General features: G+C 35.1%; 1 protein-coding gene across 2 annotated transcripts in view; it reads left to right on the top strand.

Annotated features, from left to right (window-relative positions):
* The window catches only part of LOC148952199 (short coiled-coil protein B), a 96,270-nt gene extending 84,975 nt beyond the window's left edge, over nt 1–11,295 (top strand). For both annotated transcript variants that reach the window (XM_089088874.1, XM_089088873.1), the window contains exon 4: nt 10,019–11,295. In XM_089088874.1, the coding sequence (XP_088945000.1) occupies nt 10,019–10,167 (149 nt within the window). In that variant the 3' untranslated portion in view covers nt 10,168–11,295. The remainder of the gene's footprint in view (nt 1–10,018) is intronic.
* Nucleotides 11,296–18,282: the final 6,987 nt, after the last annotated feature.

Raw genomic sequence — 18,282 nt, 5'->3', positions numbered from 1 at the left:
CTTTAGAGCAGGACACTTCGTATCGAAGAAGTTGCCGTAGAAACTTCGAAAAAATCTCGTTCAATTGGAAATTGGAGTGACTTGTGCCCTTTTTAATAGTCGAAATTGATTGGAAGGCAACTAACACCCCTTCCACGCCCACCATTTCCCAAAACACATCCAATCATAATTTTGAGATAGCCATTTTGTTCAGCGTAGTTTAATTCCAAATAGAAATTATGTGTTTGAGGAAATGTGTAAGAATGAAATTATGCCTTCAGGATAAGGGTTGTAAGTTATGCCCTGGGGGCATATAAGGTTTTTATAGAAAGTGTTGTCGTAGAAACTTCAAAAAAGGTTCATTTGATTGGAAATTGAAAAAGCTAGTGCCGTTTTTAATAGTCGAAAGTGATTGGAGGGCAACTTCCCCCCACCCCACCCACGCCCATCATTCCCCCAAACACATCCAATCAAAACATTAAGATAGCCATTTTGTTCATCGTAGATGATTTCCAGATAGAAAATATATTTTTGAAAAGTACACTCCTCCAGAGCCCACGGGTCAAGGGTTTTTAGTAATGCCCTGGGGGAATGTAAGGTTCTTATAGAAGGGTGTGTCGTAGAAACTTCTAAACGGGTTCATTCGCTTGTAAATTAAATGGCTAGTGCCCTTTTTAATAGTCAAAATTAATTGGAGGGCAACTAGCCCCCCCCCCCACGCCCATCATTCCCCCAAACACATCCAATAAAAATTTTGAGATAGCCATTTTGTTCAGCGTAGTTGATTTCCAGATAGAAAAAATTATTTTGAGGTGGACACTCCGTCGAAACCCTCAGAGAAAGCGTTTTAAGTTAGGCCCTGAGGGCATATAAGGTTCTTATAGAAGGCGGTGTCGTAGAAACTTCTAAAGAGGGTCATTCTTTTGGAAATTCAAAGGGATAGTTGTCGTAGAAACTTCAAAAAAGGCTCATTTGATTGGAAATTCAAAGGGATAGTGCCCTTTTTAATAGTCGAAAGTGATTGGAGGGCAACTAGCCCCCCCCCCACGCGCAACAGTCCCCCCAACACATCCCATCAAAATTTTGAGATAGCCATTTTATTCAGCGTAGTTGATTTCCCGATAGAAAATATGTTTTTGAGGAAGACAATCCCCCACAACCCTCAGGGTAAGGTTTTTAAGTTATGCCCTGGGGGCATATAAGGTTTTTGTAGAAGGTGTTGTCGTAGAAACTTCAAAAAAGGCTCATTCGATTGGAAATTCAAAAAGCTAGTGCCCTTTTTAATAGTCGAAAGTGATTGGAGTGCAACTACCCCCCCCCCTCCACGCCCATCATACCCCCAAACACATCCCATCAAAATTTTGAGGAGGACACTCCCCCACAAGCCTCAGGGTTTTAAGTTATGCCCTGGGGGCATATAAGGTTTGTGTAGAAGGCGTTGTCATAGTAACTTCAAAAAAGGCTCATTCGATTGGAAATTCAAATGGCTAGTGCCCTTTTTAATAGTCAAAAGTGATTGGAGGGCAACTAGCCCCCCCCCCCCGCCCATCCGTCCCCCAAACACATCCAATCAAAATTTTGAGATAGCCGTTTTGTTCAGTGTAGTTGATTTTCAGATAGAAAATTGGTTTTTGAGGAGGACACTCCCCCACAGCCCTCAAGGCAAGGGTTTTAAGATATACCCTGGGGGTATATAAGGTTTTTATAGAAGGCGGTGTCGTAGAAACTTCAAAAAAGGCTCATTCGATTGGAAATCCAAAGGGCTAGTGCCCTTTTTATTTGTCAAAAGAGATTTGAGGGCCACTAACCCCGCTCTCACGCCCACCTTTTCCCCAAACACATCCAATCAAAATTTTGAGACAGCCATTTTATTAAACGTAGTTTTAAGGTCTGGAAATTTGCTGTTTGAGGATGACAACTCTCCCACAAACCTCAGGACAAGGGTTATAATTTAAGGATTCTCCGAATCCTTCATATCATTTTTTTATGGAAGGGATGCTCGTATAAACTCTAGAGAGGGTTCATTTGATTGGAAATTGAAAGTTCTTGTTCACTTTTTAAGAGTCAAAAGAGATTGGAGGGCAACTAGCCCCCTCCCCCGTCCTCCACGCCCTAAATGCATCAGATAAAAATTTTGTTAAAATTAGTTGAAAGGTTAATTAACAAAACTCTGGCGTCGACTAAACCCCCCAGGGCCCGGGGGCAGGAAGGGATTCTCGTATAAACTTCAGAGAGGGCTCGTTTGATTGGAAATTGGAAGTTCTAGTCGAGCTCTTACGAGTCAAAATCGATCTAAAGGCAAATACCCCCCCCCCCCACGCCCTTTTCCCCACCCCTCCCTTTTAACTAATTCTGTTTATACCTGAAGGCTCATTGAGAGTTAGAATGTTTTGGTATTAACACACACCTATTAGGCATCTGCTCGCCTCCCTAACAAGGAAAGAAACAGAGAGTGTAAGGCAGTGGCGGATCCAGGGGATGTGCGAGGGGCCCCCCCCCCCCTAACGTAGTCTAAAGTAATGTAATTTACTTAATTAACGCAAGATTGCGTTAATTAAACTTGTTCCTAACGCAAGTCTATCGCATCAACCTATTTTGGGCCCCCCCCCCCTAAGAAATCCTGGATCTGCCCATGGTGTAAGGGTACTATAAATTTTAATTTGTAATTCAATGAACCCCGTTCCAAAGTTTATGCGACCACCTCTTCCACATAAAGTGCCCCTGGAAAAATAAATGTATTAATTCATTGAACCCTTATGGCTCTTTACTTAGGTAACGCTATAGCATTGCTTCTGACCTAAAAAGTTGAGTAGAAATTTCAGCTTCCGTTTTTATGAATATCCGAAATTATCTGAGGGGAATATGTTTGGGGGAGCATATTCCACAGCTGGGAAATTTCTGCTGGGTGGAATTTAACGCGGAGGAATTATCAGCTGGAAAAGAAAATGTTCTTTTGAGGGGGGAGGAATGTCCCAGGGCTGGGTTTTCCAAACGTGAATAATTCAGGGAGGGGTTGACTAAACCCATTCGATAATATTCAAAATTTAACGTTTGAAAATAACGGGAATAAAGAATCAATTGAAATGTCAGATATAGCACTTCAGGTTCCTTTAGACGATTTTGTTCGTGTCTCTTGAAAAAAAGACATTTTCAAAAGACAGATTATCTTAATTTGTTTTACTTTCTCTGTGGCTGCTCAATAATGCATGTGAGGGGGGGAGAGTTCCCCCCACCACTGTCTCCGCTGAGGTTTCAGTTTTTATCTCAAGCCTTAAAAATGAACGCAATGCGATAAAAGTATAACTCAAAATAACATATATAGAATAATATATACACACAACACGGAACAATTAATAAAAATTGCATATTATGAGTTGAGGTTCACCCAAATGATGGGCCAGGGGGCTCACCATTCCACAATCTATGAAATCAATCCTGCAATAACTGAAAATATAAAGTATTTTTGAGTATTTTAACGTCTTCCACAACTCAAACGGTCCAACATTCTACAGCCCAATGAGTCTGTCTGATCTCCTAAATCGGGAACGGAGGAGATAAGTGAAGTTCCACCCCGTATTGGATGAGTCTCCAACCTCCCCCTCCCCCTCTCTTACTGTCTACGCTAAAGTTTTCTTCCTTCTGCCAACTACGCCGCCCCCACCCCAAAGACATTAATAAGGTAAAGTTTTGTATTGGAAGAACACATAGTAAATCTATTATAATTATCCCATTATAAGGTTAAAATACATACTCTGTGATAGATGCAAAATAGCTTTGGCACACAAAATCCTATTAAGGTCAATCCCAAACAGTCGTGATCTCTCTGTGTCAGCAAGTAAAATGGTCAAAACACCCTTATTGGAGCTATTTTTTCAATCCATTCATTATTACCAATCGCTGTCCACAAGTTATGCAAGCTGTCTATTGTTCATATATAAGGTTTTTACCAAAGAGGTAATCGTATAGACTTTGAAAAAACCCTCATTCGATTTAAATTTAAAGTTCTAGATCCGTTTTTTTAAAGTCAAGAATAATCGGACAGTAAGCAATCCCCCCCCACCATGCAATAAAAACTTTAAACATTTTGAAATCAAAAACGAACAAAAATTAATTTAAAAAAACTCCGAAAAAGAAGTTTTTCAAAAAAAAGTAAAGGCAATTTTAAACTTAAGCTCAGTAGATATGAATACCTGTTAAAATTCAAACTCAAAATGACGAGAAATTATTATTAAAGAATAAATGAAACCCAAAACGAACAGAAATTAAATAAACAATCATAGCACAAAACACAACAAGTAATAATATAAACGAGTAAATATTTCTTAAAGCGAGTAATGCTTATATTGAATATGAAAATCAAGCTTAAAATGAAAAAAAATAGTTTGCACTTTAAGTATAAATGAAACTTAAAACTAACAGAAATTAAATAAACAATCAAATGCGAACAAACATACAATATATATTAATGTAAATGAGTAAATAAATCTTAAAACAAGTGCAACTTAAATTGAATATGCAAATCAAGTTTGAATCGAATAAAAGTAACTACAAACAAGAGTTTTGGTATCGCCTCACTGCAAAAGCCTAAAACCTACTGCGACATTGGCGCTTTATTGAAAACGAATTATATTACAAATGTTTTTTTTTTGTATTTAATATTGAAAATAAACATTAAAATTACAGTAAAATTTTGAACTGATGAGCTTTCAGCAATTAATATCATTATACATCAAATATTCAGTTTAATTTATTACTTCTTCCCAAGATTGGTCACGAAAAATATAGCTTCACTAACAATAAAATTTGGATACTGCTTCCTGCCTTCACGGCAAAAACCTAAAGCCTTCTGCGTCATTGGCGCTTCACTGAAAACGAATTACTCTTATATTACAAATTTATTCTTTTCCAGTTCTTACAGCATTGAAATGAAAATAAAAATTACAGTAAAAAAAAATCTTTAACTGATGGATTTTTCAACAATTAATATCATTATATATCTAATATTCAATTTGATTTTGTTTATACTTTCCAAGACTGTTCAAGATTCATATAGTTTTCAGTAAGGCGCCAATGACTCAGTAGGTTTTAGGCTTCTGCAGTGAGGCGATACCCAAACTCTTGTTTGTAGTTATTTTTATTCGATTCAAACTTGATTTGAATATTCAATTTAAGTTTCACTCGTTTTAAGATTTATTTATTCATTTACATTAATATATATTGTATGTTTGTTAGCATTGATTGTTTGTTTAATTTCTATTCGTTTTAAGTTTCATCTTTACTTTAATAGCAAACTATTTTTTTTTTCGTTTTAAGCTTGATTTTCATATTCAATCTAAGCATTACTCGCTTTAAGATCTATTTATTCGTTTATATTATTACTTGTTGTATGTTTTTTGCTATGATTGTTTATTTAATTTCTGTTCGTTTTGGGTTTCATTTATTCTTTAATAGTAATTTCTGGTCGTTTTGAGTTTGAAATTTAACAGGTATTCATATCTACTGAGCTTAATTTTAAAATGGCCTTTAGGCCTACTTTTCTTTGAAAAACTTATTTTTCGGAAAGTTTTTTTTAAGTAATTAAATAATAAAACAAGCTTTTTTTAACTGAAAGTAAGGATTGACGTTAAAACTTAAAACGAACAGAAATTATTCCGTATATGAAAGGGGCTGTCCCCTCCTCAATACCTCGCTCTTTACGCTAAAGTTTGAAATTAATATAAATATTAATTGAAATTGAAAGTAATAAAAATAAATATGTGACAGATTCAAAATTTAGCGTAAAGAGCGAGGTATTGAGGAGGGGACATCCCCTTTCATATACGTAATAATTTCTGTTCGTTTTAAGTTTTAATGTCGCTCCTTACTTTCAATTAAAAAAACTTGTTTTTTATTTAATTACTGAACGTTTTTGAATTAATGCAGCTTTTATTTTGGGTCACCCTACCTGAGTAATTTAAACAAAGTTTGCGTATTAATTTTACTTTTTTGGCTACATGGCTTTCTCAAAACTTTGTTCTGACTTAACTTACGAATTAACTTACGTAACGAACTTCTGTATTCGTATGTTTTATTACGTATATTAGGGAGTTTGCCCCCTAGTAGATACCTTGCTCTTTACGCTAAAGATCGAATTTTGTTCGAATCACAAACCCCTGAATCACAAAGGTTGGTTAATTAGAATAGATAGCTCTTTTGAAAGTACTAAAAAAAACTTTAGTGTAAAGAGCGAGGTATTGACTAGGGGGCGAACCCCCTCATATACGTAATAATTTCTGTTTGTTTTAAGTTTTAATGTTGCTCCTTACTTTCAGTTAAAAAAACTAGTTTTTTTATTTAATTTCTGATCGATTTTTAAATAAAGCTGGGAAATCCGGCGCCCCTTCATAGATATGTGGCTTCTCCCAATAAAACATCGTCCATGGAAAGATCCGCCCCCGTAAGCCCCTCTTCTGACACCCCCCCCCCATCAGAAAAAAATCCCTCCTGAAATGTCTTTATACTTCCCATTAACCAATACTATATCTAAACAATGGACAATGTTTATAACTTTCAGTCCTTCCCCCGGGAACTGTTGGGGATTAAGTCATCCTCAAAGACATATTTATTAGATTTTCCACTATTCTGAACAAAATGACTATCTCAAAATTGGAGTGCCAAGTTGCCCTTCAATTTTTCGGTCACTTAAACAGGGAACTAGAACTTTTAATTTCTGTTCAAATGAGCCTTCATACGATATTCTAGGACTACTGGATCGATGCTATCGTCCCTGGGAAAAACAAACAAACAAACAAATAAACACGCATCCCTGATCTTTCTTCTGACAAAAAATACAAAATTCCACATTTTTGCAGATAGAAGCTTGAAACTTCCGCAGTAGGGTTTTCTGATACGCTGAATCCGAAGGTCTGGTTTTCATTAAAGTTCTATGACTTTTTGGGGGTGATGGGTGTAACTAAACTTAATAAAACTTATATATTTGAGATCAGCATAAAAATTTGATTCTATTTATGTATCTATGGGTATCAAAATTTCCGTTTTAAGAGTTTTAGTTACTATTGAGCCGAGTCGCTCCTTACTTACAGTTCGTTACCACGAACTGTTTGACTCATTCCTTTTGAGTCATTGTGACGAAATTCAAGCTTCTCAAGAAAATACTGGAAACTCGGCAACGGGAAATATATGAAAACAGCATGTGTTCAACACTTTATCCCTCCATTCACATCTTAATCAACTAAAACACTAAAAAACCTGAAATTAACACACTACAATCCGTTGAAGAAATTTTATATGGCGAATATTAAACCTCTCGAGTCAATAAGGGAGACTTGAAAATGGGAAACCCCAGCAACATTCAGTACAGTAAAACTCAGCTTATGCATATGAAAATACTGTGTATTCAAGAAATTTGATTTCTTTTCGAATCAGTATTACAAAACTTGACCCTTACGAGTCAAATAGGAAACTCAACAAGGGTAAAAAGTCAAAGCACCTGAATCTTATAACAAATCCCTTCATGTTTCAAGAATCACAGCTTTTTTTCAAAATCCCACATTTTTTCAAATTATTTTCACAGTTTGGCAAGACAAAGCCTTTACATTCAAGGGGTCTTAACAAATTTCACCCTTTGCTTTTCAAGATTAATACCTTTTTTCTTATTTTCACAGTTCTCATTTCCTTTTTTTTTTACCACAAAACCCTTTCCTGTTCAAATATCTCAGCGAATTTCTCATTTTCTTTCTTCTTATCCTTAGAATTTTTACGTTCATCTATAACTGAACCTTTCTAATTTCAAGAACTATGCCCTTTTTCAATATTTCTTACTTTTTTTATTTCAATTTTCAATGACAAGCCTCTTTCCAACTCATGAATTTTGAGATTTGTACAACTAATCTATTCATATTTCAAGAACAAATTCTTTTTTGTAGTTCCACAGTTCTTCGTTATATTCACAACTTGACAACACAGATCTTCGCCTTAAAGAATCTTAACAAATTTCACTTTTCATGTTTCAAGAATCGCACTTTTTTTTTCAAATTTCAGAGTTCTCATTTTGATTTGTTACAACAAAACCCTCCTCAATGAGGAATCTAAACAAATTTCATAAATTCAAACTATTCTCAACTTGACAGAAGAAGTCTTTCTCAAGAAATCATATCAAGAATTTCAAGAATATGAAAAAACCTTATATTTCTAGAGTCAATACGTGAAACTCAGCAAAGATAAACTAAGCAAAATTCAACGTACATATGCGATGATAGCATATACTCCAAAAAATATCACTTAACACATATCTTAACCTAGAAAAAAAAACATAAAACCAGAAATTGACACTCCACAATCCATTAAAGGAACCTAATATGGTGAAATTGCGTGAACCAAAAATAGAAAAAGACTAAATTGCGTGATTTTTTTAAAGGACCAAATCATGTGAAGAAAAAAATAGTCAGAATTTTCGGGAAAAAAGACAAAATTACTTTAAAAAAATTGAAAATTGTGGATAATTTAGAACACAAATTAAAAAAGAAGAAATTACTTGAAAAAAAATACGAAATTACTTGAACAATAGTTAAAAATGGCGAAAACTGCGAAACAAAAAACTAAAAAAAAACGAAATGATCTGAACACATATTTGAAAATACACGATTACTTGAAAAAAGAGAAAATGGTGAAAACTTTGGGACAAAAAGAGTTCAAAAGGAAGAATTTACTTCAGCAAAAATGTAAAAAGACGAAACCATTTCAACAAAAAATTAAAAAGACATAGTTATTTGAGCAAAGACATGGGAAAGACAAAATCACTTCAAAAAAACTTGAAAAAAGACGAAACTACTTGAATAAAATTGAAAAAAGATGAAATGTCATGAGCAAACATTGAAAATGGAGAAAATTTTTTGACAATAAATGAAACTCAGAAAACTTTACGACAAAGATTGAAAACCTGTGAGCTTCCACCACAAAATTGGGAATCTTTGAAATCTTTACGACACAAATCAAACAAAAACAAAATAAGCTGGACAAAAATTCAAAATCTCTTAAATTATTTTGACAAATATTGGAAATCTCTTAAATCATTTTGACAAATATTGAAAATCTACGATTTTCCTTGACAAAACTCAACTTGAATCGTTGAATACGCATGTTCTTACAGGATTTTAGAGTTATACTTGTCCAACAGTAGAAAATTTAATTTAGGAGGGCTTAATTTGAAAGTCCTATTTCAACAATAATTTGTTCCGTAGGAACATGTCAATTTTGTTGCCTCTGGTTGAATTTACAAAGTCTAGATGGGTGAAGTATATGACTTTGAATAGTAGCATGACCTGGGTCACATTACATAAAGAGGGGTAGTTTGAGCTGCTAGAAAATAATACTTTTAGTGGTAGTGGTGAGAAAGAATGTTTTGGTGTGGGTGTAAAATAAAAGAACTCCAGCTCCACTCGCAAATGTCTAATGCGTTGGGGTTGTTGTGCCCCTTCAATGTCTGTTCTGTCTAAATGAACAGAATTGATCATGCAATCAAATACAAGAGAATTTCTTTTATAGTTGGAATTTCACTCTAGTATGTCTGAGAATACTGCTATTATTATTATTATTTTATTTTATCGTTTAAAAACATAGCCGCAGTTGCATAACCACAACCCACAACCGTTAAAACTTTCATTCAGAGAGTTATAAAATAGTATAAAAAGCATAACTCTAAACTCAGTGCCTGAAATATGGGAGTCAGAGTTAGAGTCGTCCCTTCGAAAGTTAAAGATTTGCGGATCGAAACTGCTAAATTCTTGAAGTTATAGTTGGTTTCTTGGTTTTAGTAGTTCTACACCCTTGGTAAAAATTATCTCACAAATGGTGTACGATATAATTTAATAGAAACCATTGACTTATTCTTCTTTCTTTGTGATAGATCTTTATATTTATTTTTTCGATTGTCTGCTAATTTAGCATTAAACACCGCAAAACTAGGTGATGGTCAATCTGAAGCCGCGTTATGTAACTTTTTTTGGGTTAACTAATTTATTGGCTTTTTAACTCATTACAGATTTATCACGACGCGTGGATACGGTCAAAGAGGAAAATATGTGTTTGAAATCTGAGAATCAAGTACTTGGCCAGTACATAGAGAATCTCATGTCAGCTTCCTCTGTTTTCCAGTCTACTACACCCAAACCAAGAAATCTAAAAATATAGCTAACTTAATGTCTTATTATTGTGAGATTTGCACTATTATTTTTTATTGCAATGCTTTTCATAGTTCGTTCACTCTAGGTGATTTTGTATATTTTATCGCCACGGCTTTTGTCCGCCACATTTGATTGCAAGTAAACTATGAAAGTTTAAGCAATGTCCTCGTAATTAAATAGTTTTGTTTCCTTTCGGCTGTGGATATAAAATATATACTAAAATAACTATTTGGACTGTGAAAAATGAGGCTACTTTAAATAAATAGTATTTTTATTGCTTTACGCTATATGAGCTTAGTTCAAATAGCTTATGTGTTTTAATGCACCAAATCCAAACTAGGAAGATATTCGTAGTTGCTGTCACGATTCCACTATACTATCCTTGATTATGTTGCAACTCAAAAAGGGGTGCAGACTAAATTACAATGAAGAATGTAACTGCTTAACACTCGGTCAAAACATTAATTAAACCGACAAAATCATCTGTTAGTAGAATTGATGATTTTACCAGATCAATTATAATGTTACAATGCCGTAAAACAACATAATTAATTTTATGTATGACTATGGGTGGACAAAAAGAGACTAAGGACTGATATCATTTTTCCAAAGTCCCAGTAAGGCAGTTTCTTCTTTTTTTTTCTTCTTTTTTTACCGCAAGAAGTCTAATTTCACGACCATGTATGCACAAAAATTGATTAGGGATAATATCTTTCCGTAAATTCTATAATTTTTTGTTCTACCGCAAGTTGTCCAACAATAAAAAGGCTACAAGAAGTTGCAAAAAGACGACAAAAAATAGAAATAAAAAAGGAATTAAGCCTTGCTTGATTTTAATATAGTTTTATATGTTGTAGTTAGTTATGACTGAAACTGCGTAATCAATAGATTTTTATAGCCAATAGCAACAAGTTTAAAAAGAAAAGACCCAATAGGCAAACTGGAGAAATCAAAAAATTATTGCAAAACTTATATAAGATTTTATCTAAGTATCAAGAATTTACTTGCAAGTCTTTGAATTTGATTAAACAGACGAGTGTTAAGGTTTATGTATGTGTTTATTCCTTTTTGTACAATTCAGTAACTATTTATTTCTTGGATATTCTATTAATAAAACTTCAGAGCTGAAAGCAAAGGTATTTTTAGTCTTTAATTTATTGCAATAGTTTTCTTCACACCCCAATAGCTTTCTTCGTAGTCTTGGGCAATATTTGATATTGATATGTACGACCAAATATCGATATCGAATATAGAAACGTAACTATCGAAAACGATATTTTGAAATATCTGAATATTTTCAGCTTTTCTGCCATCTACTAGTGAACATCCAACTTACATAGTCCATAAAAAGGCCCATAAATTAACATGGTATTTACATGTTCCTCATACGGCTAACCTTATTGATTATGTTATTGGAAATCGAAGACCGGCAGGACCAATACAAGATGCTTGGTTATATAGGAGTGCTTTTGTTGATGTTAAAAGTAAAAATCATTTTAAAGCTGAAATTTAGGAAGGATAAACACTTTCCGGGGAGGTAGGGTGGCGGTAGACTCCAGGATGAGAATTTGATAGAAACGATTTGTAAAATCGCTGAAGGTGTCTGAGAGAGGAAAGTTAACGACGAAGTTAGGAATATTAGAGAGAATGGTTTATGTTTATTAGAGAGGAGGACCGGTTTGTACAAGAATTATTAAAGTAATAAATGTATATGGAAATAAAAGGAACGTAAGGAAAGTGGAGAAAGCATTAAAATATGAATTAAGGAGGTGTGAAATGGAGGCCATGGATAAAATTGCTGAAGATCTGCGAGATGTAATCAGACGGCATAATAGTAAAATATTGTACTGGCATGTTAAGCAATTGAGAAGGAATAGTCAATCTTGATTTGTCCCAGTTAAAGATAGGAACGGGGCCAAAAATAGTGTTTACGAATGTGTTAAAGAGAGATGGGCAGACCATTTTGAGAATTTGCTAAACCTTGATGAAGTTACAGTAAAAGATATAGAAAATGATGAAAGTCTGTGACACTTGGAAGTAAAGGAAGATTTATTTTGGGAGGCAGAATTAATGACAGAAGACCACTAAAAGATTAAAAAATAATAAGATTCCAGGTACTGATAGTGCGGTAAATGAGTCTTTTAAATATGGTCGTTGTGAAGTTCTGAAGATTGTGAATATGGTTTTTGAGCGGGGGGGGGGAAAGGACCTAGCCATTTTAGGAAAACTTTAATTAAATTCCTCTGTAAAAAAGGTGATACGAGTGACTGTGGTAATTATAGAGGCATTAGCTTGGTTTCTGTAGGAGGGAAATTACTTAGTATGATGATGCTTTTTAAACTGAAAGATTCTGTAGACAAATTTTTAAGATAACATCAGTATGGTTTTAGGAAGGAGAGAGGATGGGTCAGCAAATTTTCACTCTTAGATTAATAAAAGTAAGAAGTATCTCATCCATCAAACCCCTATAGTCTTCAGCCTATAAATTATGGATAAGTGTTTGATTCAGCCGATGAAAGAGCGTTAGTAAAGGTTCTATCCTTGTATGGTGTACCCGATAAATATGTTAAAGGCGTTAGTGCTATTTACGACGAAAATAATGCTGCGATTAACGCAAGAAATGAGGTTAGTATCTGGTTTTGTGTTGAATCATGAGTTAAGCAGACTTACATTCTATTCCTGCTTATTTTGAACATTTTGGTGGACTTAGTCCTAAAGAGCACATCAAAGGCAATGGGGGGGGGGGATAGAATCAATAGTAGAAGTAAAAATCTCTTATACTAAGATTATGCTGATGATTTGACCATCCTAAATGAAAATGTAACAAAAATGAATGATTTTTTGGATGTTTTGAGAGCTTATGGCACAAAAATACGTTTGAAAATTAATGTTAAGAAGACTAGGAATAAGTGACGGGATGTTGGGTAACAAGAACGTCGGTCACATGGACAGCTTCACTTACGTAGGTAGTATTATTAGTAAAGACTAATTTAGCCAGCTGAATGGGTGTAATGAATATGTTAAAAGAATACTCGTCAAGACCCGGGGCATTTTTCACAGTTGAAAAAAGTTTACAATATTATAATATTGGAAGCCAGAGTGATGACAGTGGCCAAGAAAGCTTTTGAAGTATGGGCGCTCCGAAAGACGGAAGATTTGCTTGAAGTTTTCCAGAGAAATCGTCAACGGATTTTTTTGGGCACCCGACTGACAGTAACTCAAACAGTAAGCTGCACGAAAAATATGGTCCAATCCTGCTTTCTAGGGATATAATAAAAAAAAAATCGTCCTAGTGGCAATGTCGAGTGGGTTGTCCTTGAATGGGATGGAGGATGCCGTAAGGTAGAAAAGGAAAATTGGAAATTTTGGGAGGGTTTAAAGTGGGAGGCTTTGAATATATTGGGATGGAGGAAGAGCGTGCCTAAAACTGTTGGTCTCAGGTGGCCTGGTGATGCAGTGAGTAATTAGTAGTATTAATAGTGTGAAATGTATTTTAGAAATGGCCGAGAAGAAGAAGAATAACGTATTCGATTCACTGACTCATGCATACTTATAAATAGCATGTATATATGTATCTATACGTTTGCATAGCCTGCTCTCAAACTCAAGCTGCATTTAGTCAGGGTGTACTATCAAATGTTGCTGAGGAACTCTGAAAGACTTTGCTGGATAAAATGCTCTAGGTTTTGTAAGCAGTGGTCAGGTCACACCCGTCAGGATTTTGCGTTTGAGGAAAATGTATATGCTGGCTGCTCAATCTCTATCGGTCGCTGCAAGTGCCGTGTCAGTTCCTGTGATTCAGCCACACCAGCATTAAGCCATTTGTTTGGTTCACACGATGGAAGTTTTAGCAGTGAAAGTCAGACATGCTTTGCCAGCAACTGAATCTATCATGTCTCTACAGGTTTTCAATTGAGAGTCTATAGTCAGAGGCAACGCTGTAGCGTTGCCTATAGTAAAGGCCATACGGCTCCAATGTTTTATTATTTATTTACTTATTATTTTTTTTTCTCAGAGGCACTTCACGCGGAACGGATCATCGTAGAAACTTCAAAGGGGGCTCATTCGATTGGAAATCGAGATTCCTAGTGCCCTTTTTAATAGTTGAAAATGATTGGAGGGCAACTAGCCCCCCCCCCACGCCCATAATTCCCCCAAACACATCCAATCAAAATTTTGAGATAGCCATTTTGTTCAGCGTAGTTGATTTCCAGATAGAAAATATATTTTTGTGGAGGATACTCCACCACAACCCTCAGGGCAAGGGTTTTAAGTTATGCCCTGGGGGTATATAAGGTTTTTTATAGAAGGCGTTGTCGTAGAAACTTCAAAAAAGGCTCATTCAATTGGAAATTCCAAGGGCTAGTGCCCTTATTAATAGTCGAAAGTGATTGGAGGGCAACTAGCCCCCCCCCACGCCCCTCCTTCCCCCAAACACATCCAATAACAATTTTGAGATAGCCATTTTGTTCCGCGTAGTTGATTTTCAGATTGAAAATATGTTTTTGAGGAGGACACTCCCCCACAACCCTCACGGCAAGGGTTTTAAGTTATACCCTGGTGGCATATAAGTTTTTTATAGAAGGTGGTGTAGTAGAACCGACAAGAAGGGTTTATTCAAGTGGAAGGCGGAAGGGTTAGTCCCTTTTGAATATTCGAAAGTGGTTTTATAGCAAACAACCCCCCTTTCACACCCATCTTATACTTTAAAATACCCCCTCAAAATTTTTACACAATTAGTATGTTACACGTGGTTTTAAGTTTTAGAAATTAGGTCTTTGAGGATGACAACTCCCCCACAGCCCTCAGGGCAAGGGTTGTTAGTTATGCCCTGGGGGCATGTAAGGTTTTGTATAGACAACGTTGTCGTGTAAGCTTCAGAGACGGCTCATTTGAAATGAAATTGAAAGTTCTAGTTCACTTTTTAAGCGTCAAAAGATGTTGGCGGCTAACCAGCGGCCCCCCCCCCCCTCTTAAACCCTTTTATCCCAAATGCATCCAATAAAAATTTTAAGATAGCTATTTTGTTAAAAATAGTTCAAAGATTATATAACAAAAATTCCGGTGTTGACACAACACACCAGGGCCCAGGGGCAGGCGTTATAAGATATGCCCTGGGGGCATATATGGGTCTTATGGAAGGGATGCTCGTATTAACTTCAAAGAGGTATCATTTGATTGGAAATTGAAAGTTCTAGTTCACTTTTTAAGAGTCAAAAGAGATTTGAGGGCACCTAGCCCCCCCCTCCACGCTCTTTTTCCCTCAAACTCATCCGATAAGAACTTTGCGATAACGTTTTTTTTTTATTTTAAAGTTCAAATACCATATAACGAAAACTCAGGGGTCAACACAGCCCCCCAGGGCCCGATGGCAGGTGTTGTAAAGTATGCCCTTGGGGAATATATGGTTCTTATTGAAGGGATGCTCATAAAAAATTCAGATATGACTCATTTGATTGGAAATTGAAAGTTCTGATTAAGGCTTTTCAATTCGAAACATATTTGGAGGACAACTAGTCCCCCATGTCACTTTTCCCCAAATGTATCCAATAAAAATTTTGAGATGGGCAGTAAATTAAAAATTGTTCCAAAGTCTTATAACAAAAACTCATGTGTTGACAAAACCCCCCAGAGCCCGGGGGCAGGCGTTGTAAGTTATGCCCTGGGCATATATTGTTCTTATGAAAAGGATGCTCGTATAAACTTCAGAGAGGGCTCATATGATTGGATATTGAAATCAAGCCCTTTTTAAGAGTCAAATGTGATCAGAGAGCAACTGGCCCCCCAAGCCCTTTTCCCCCCAATAGATCTGATAAAAATTTGAGGTAGCCATTTTGTTAAAAATAGTTCAAAGATCATGTAACAAAACTGCTTTACGTATGGTCATTTCGTTAAAAATAGTTCAAAGGTCAGATAAGAAAAACTCCTGTGTCGACACAATCCCCCCAGGGCCGGAGCAGGCATTGTAAGTATTGCTCTGGGGGCATATATGGTTCTTATGGAAGATATACTCGTATAAACTTCAGAGAGGGTTCATTTGAATGGAAATTAAAAGTGTTAGTTCATTTTCACAAAGTGAAAAAGATCTAAGGGAAAATAACGGATCCCATCCTTGACGTTGTAGGGTACATTAGACTTATAACCCCATCTGACACCAACTTCGGGTGAACATTTTGTTAAAAATAATTCAAACATCAGATATTGAAACTCCAGGGTCGACACAACCTCCCAGGGCCCAGGGACATGCGTTGTAAGTTATACTCTGGGGATTTTTATGGGTTTTATAGAAGGGATATTCGTATAAACTTCAGAGTGGGCTCATTTGATTGAAAATAGAAAGTTCTAGTTCACTTTTAAAGAGTCAAAAGAGACCGAAGCTTAATCTAGTCCCCCCACGCCCTTTTTCCCCAAACCCATCCGATAAAAATTTTGAGATAGCAATTTTTTTTTTTTAAATAGTGCAAACATCAGATAATAAAAACTCCGAGGTAGACACAAACCCATTTTTTCACTTTGATATTAGTTGATACTTTGATGAATATTTGATTTTTTTTTTCTTTTTTAAGTTTGATTTTGAAATAAGGAGTTTGTAAAAACTTGAAATTTTTGTGCAATCAAAACGAACAAAATTAATTTAAAAAAAATTCTGAAAAAATAGGTTTTTCAAAGAAAAGTAAAGGCCATTTTAAACTTAAGCTCAGCAGATACAAATACCTTATAAAATTCAAACTCAAAACGACCAGAAATCACTATTAAAGAATAAATGAAACCGAAAACGAAGAGAAATTAAATAAACAATCATAGCAAAAACATACAGCAAGTAATGATATAAATGAATAAATAGATCTTAAAGCGAGCAATGCTTAGATTGAATATGAAAATCAAGCTTAAGACAAAAAATTGTTTTTCTATTGAAGTACAAATGAAACTTAAAACGAACAGAAATTAAATAAACAATCAATGCAAACAAACATACAATAGATATTAATGTAAATTAATAAATGAATCTTAAGACGAGTGGAACTTAAATCGAATATAGAAATTAAGCTTGAAACAAACAAAATACCCACAAACACGAGTTTGGGTATGACCTCCTTCACTCACTGTAAGAGTCTAAAAGCTACGGCAGCATTGGCGCTTTACTGAAAGCTATATGCGTCTTGAACAGGGTTGGAAAGTATTAACAACATCAAATTGAATAATTGATGTATAATGATATTAATTGTTGAAAGATCCATAAGTTCAAGAATTTATTTCACTGTAATTGTATTTTTATTTTCAATACTGTAAGAACTGGAAAAGAAAATATTTGTAATATAATCCGTTTTCAGTTAAGCGCCAATGACGCAGTAGGCTTTTGGTTTTTCTTTACAGTTAGGAAAGGAGGCAGTTCCCAAACACTTGTTTCTAGGGAAACTATATTCATCTTTAACAACTTTAAAAAGAGCTAATAAATTAAACTGAATATTTGATATATATTAATATTAATTGCTGAAATCACATCGGTTCAAAATGTTACTATGATTCTAATGTTTATTTTCAGAGATAAGTACAAAACAAAATATTTGTCACAAAATTGGCTTTCAGTAAAGCGCCAATGACGCCGTAGCTTTTAATTTCAAATCTGGATTTTCTTGATATTCATCTATGTAATCGAAGTTTTTTTATGGTTTCATTTTATATTATTTGAGGTTTGAAGAAAAAATAGGCAAAATACTCTTTAATTACAATTTATGTTATTAAGCTTCGGTAAAACCAAGAGTTAATCTGAGCAAAAACCAGATGCAAAATATTCCAATTTCATCGTCCAAAACATCCTGGCCGTGTAAAATTTTGTGTGAGAGTATTGGGATAGAACAATTGTAATGGAAGATTTATCGAATATTAAGTTTTGGGTCAACCATGCAACCAGTGGTAATGGAATAGTATTAGATACGACAAAATATAAACGCCTGGACTGCCCTCTGTGTGGGCAGGCCCGATAGAAAGAGGGTACAGAGCGGGGGGAGGAGTAAAATACCCAAGTTCTAAGCTTCAAATTACTCCATCACATATTTTTTTAGTGTGAAGATTTCTGGTTTACTGCTAAAAACCTAAAATTGGAAAATGTTTTGCTTCTTCT

The sequence above is a fragment of the Artemia sp. Qi Xiang Cuo genome, chromosome 5 (assembly GCF_049724085.1).
Source record: "Artemia sp. Qi Xiang Cuo chromosome 5, ASM4972408v1, whole genome shotgun sequence".
Classification (NCBI taxonomy): domain Eukaryota; kingdom Metazoa; phylum Arthropoda; class Branchiopoda; order Anostraca; family Artemiidae; genus Artemia; species Artemia sp. Qi Xiang Cuo.
The sequence above is the reverse complement of the archived record's forward strand: the minus strand, read 5'-3'. Positions and strand labels throughout refer to the sequence as shown.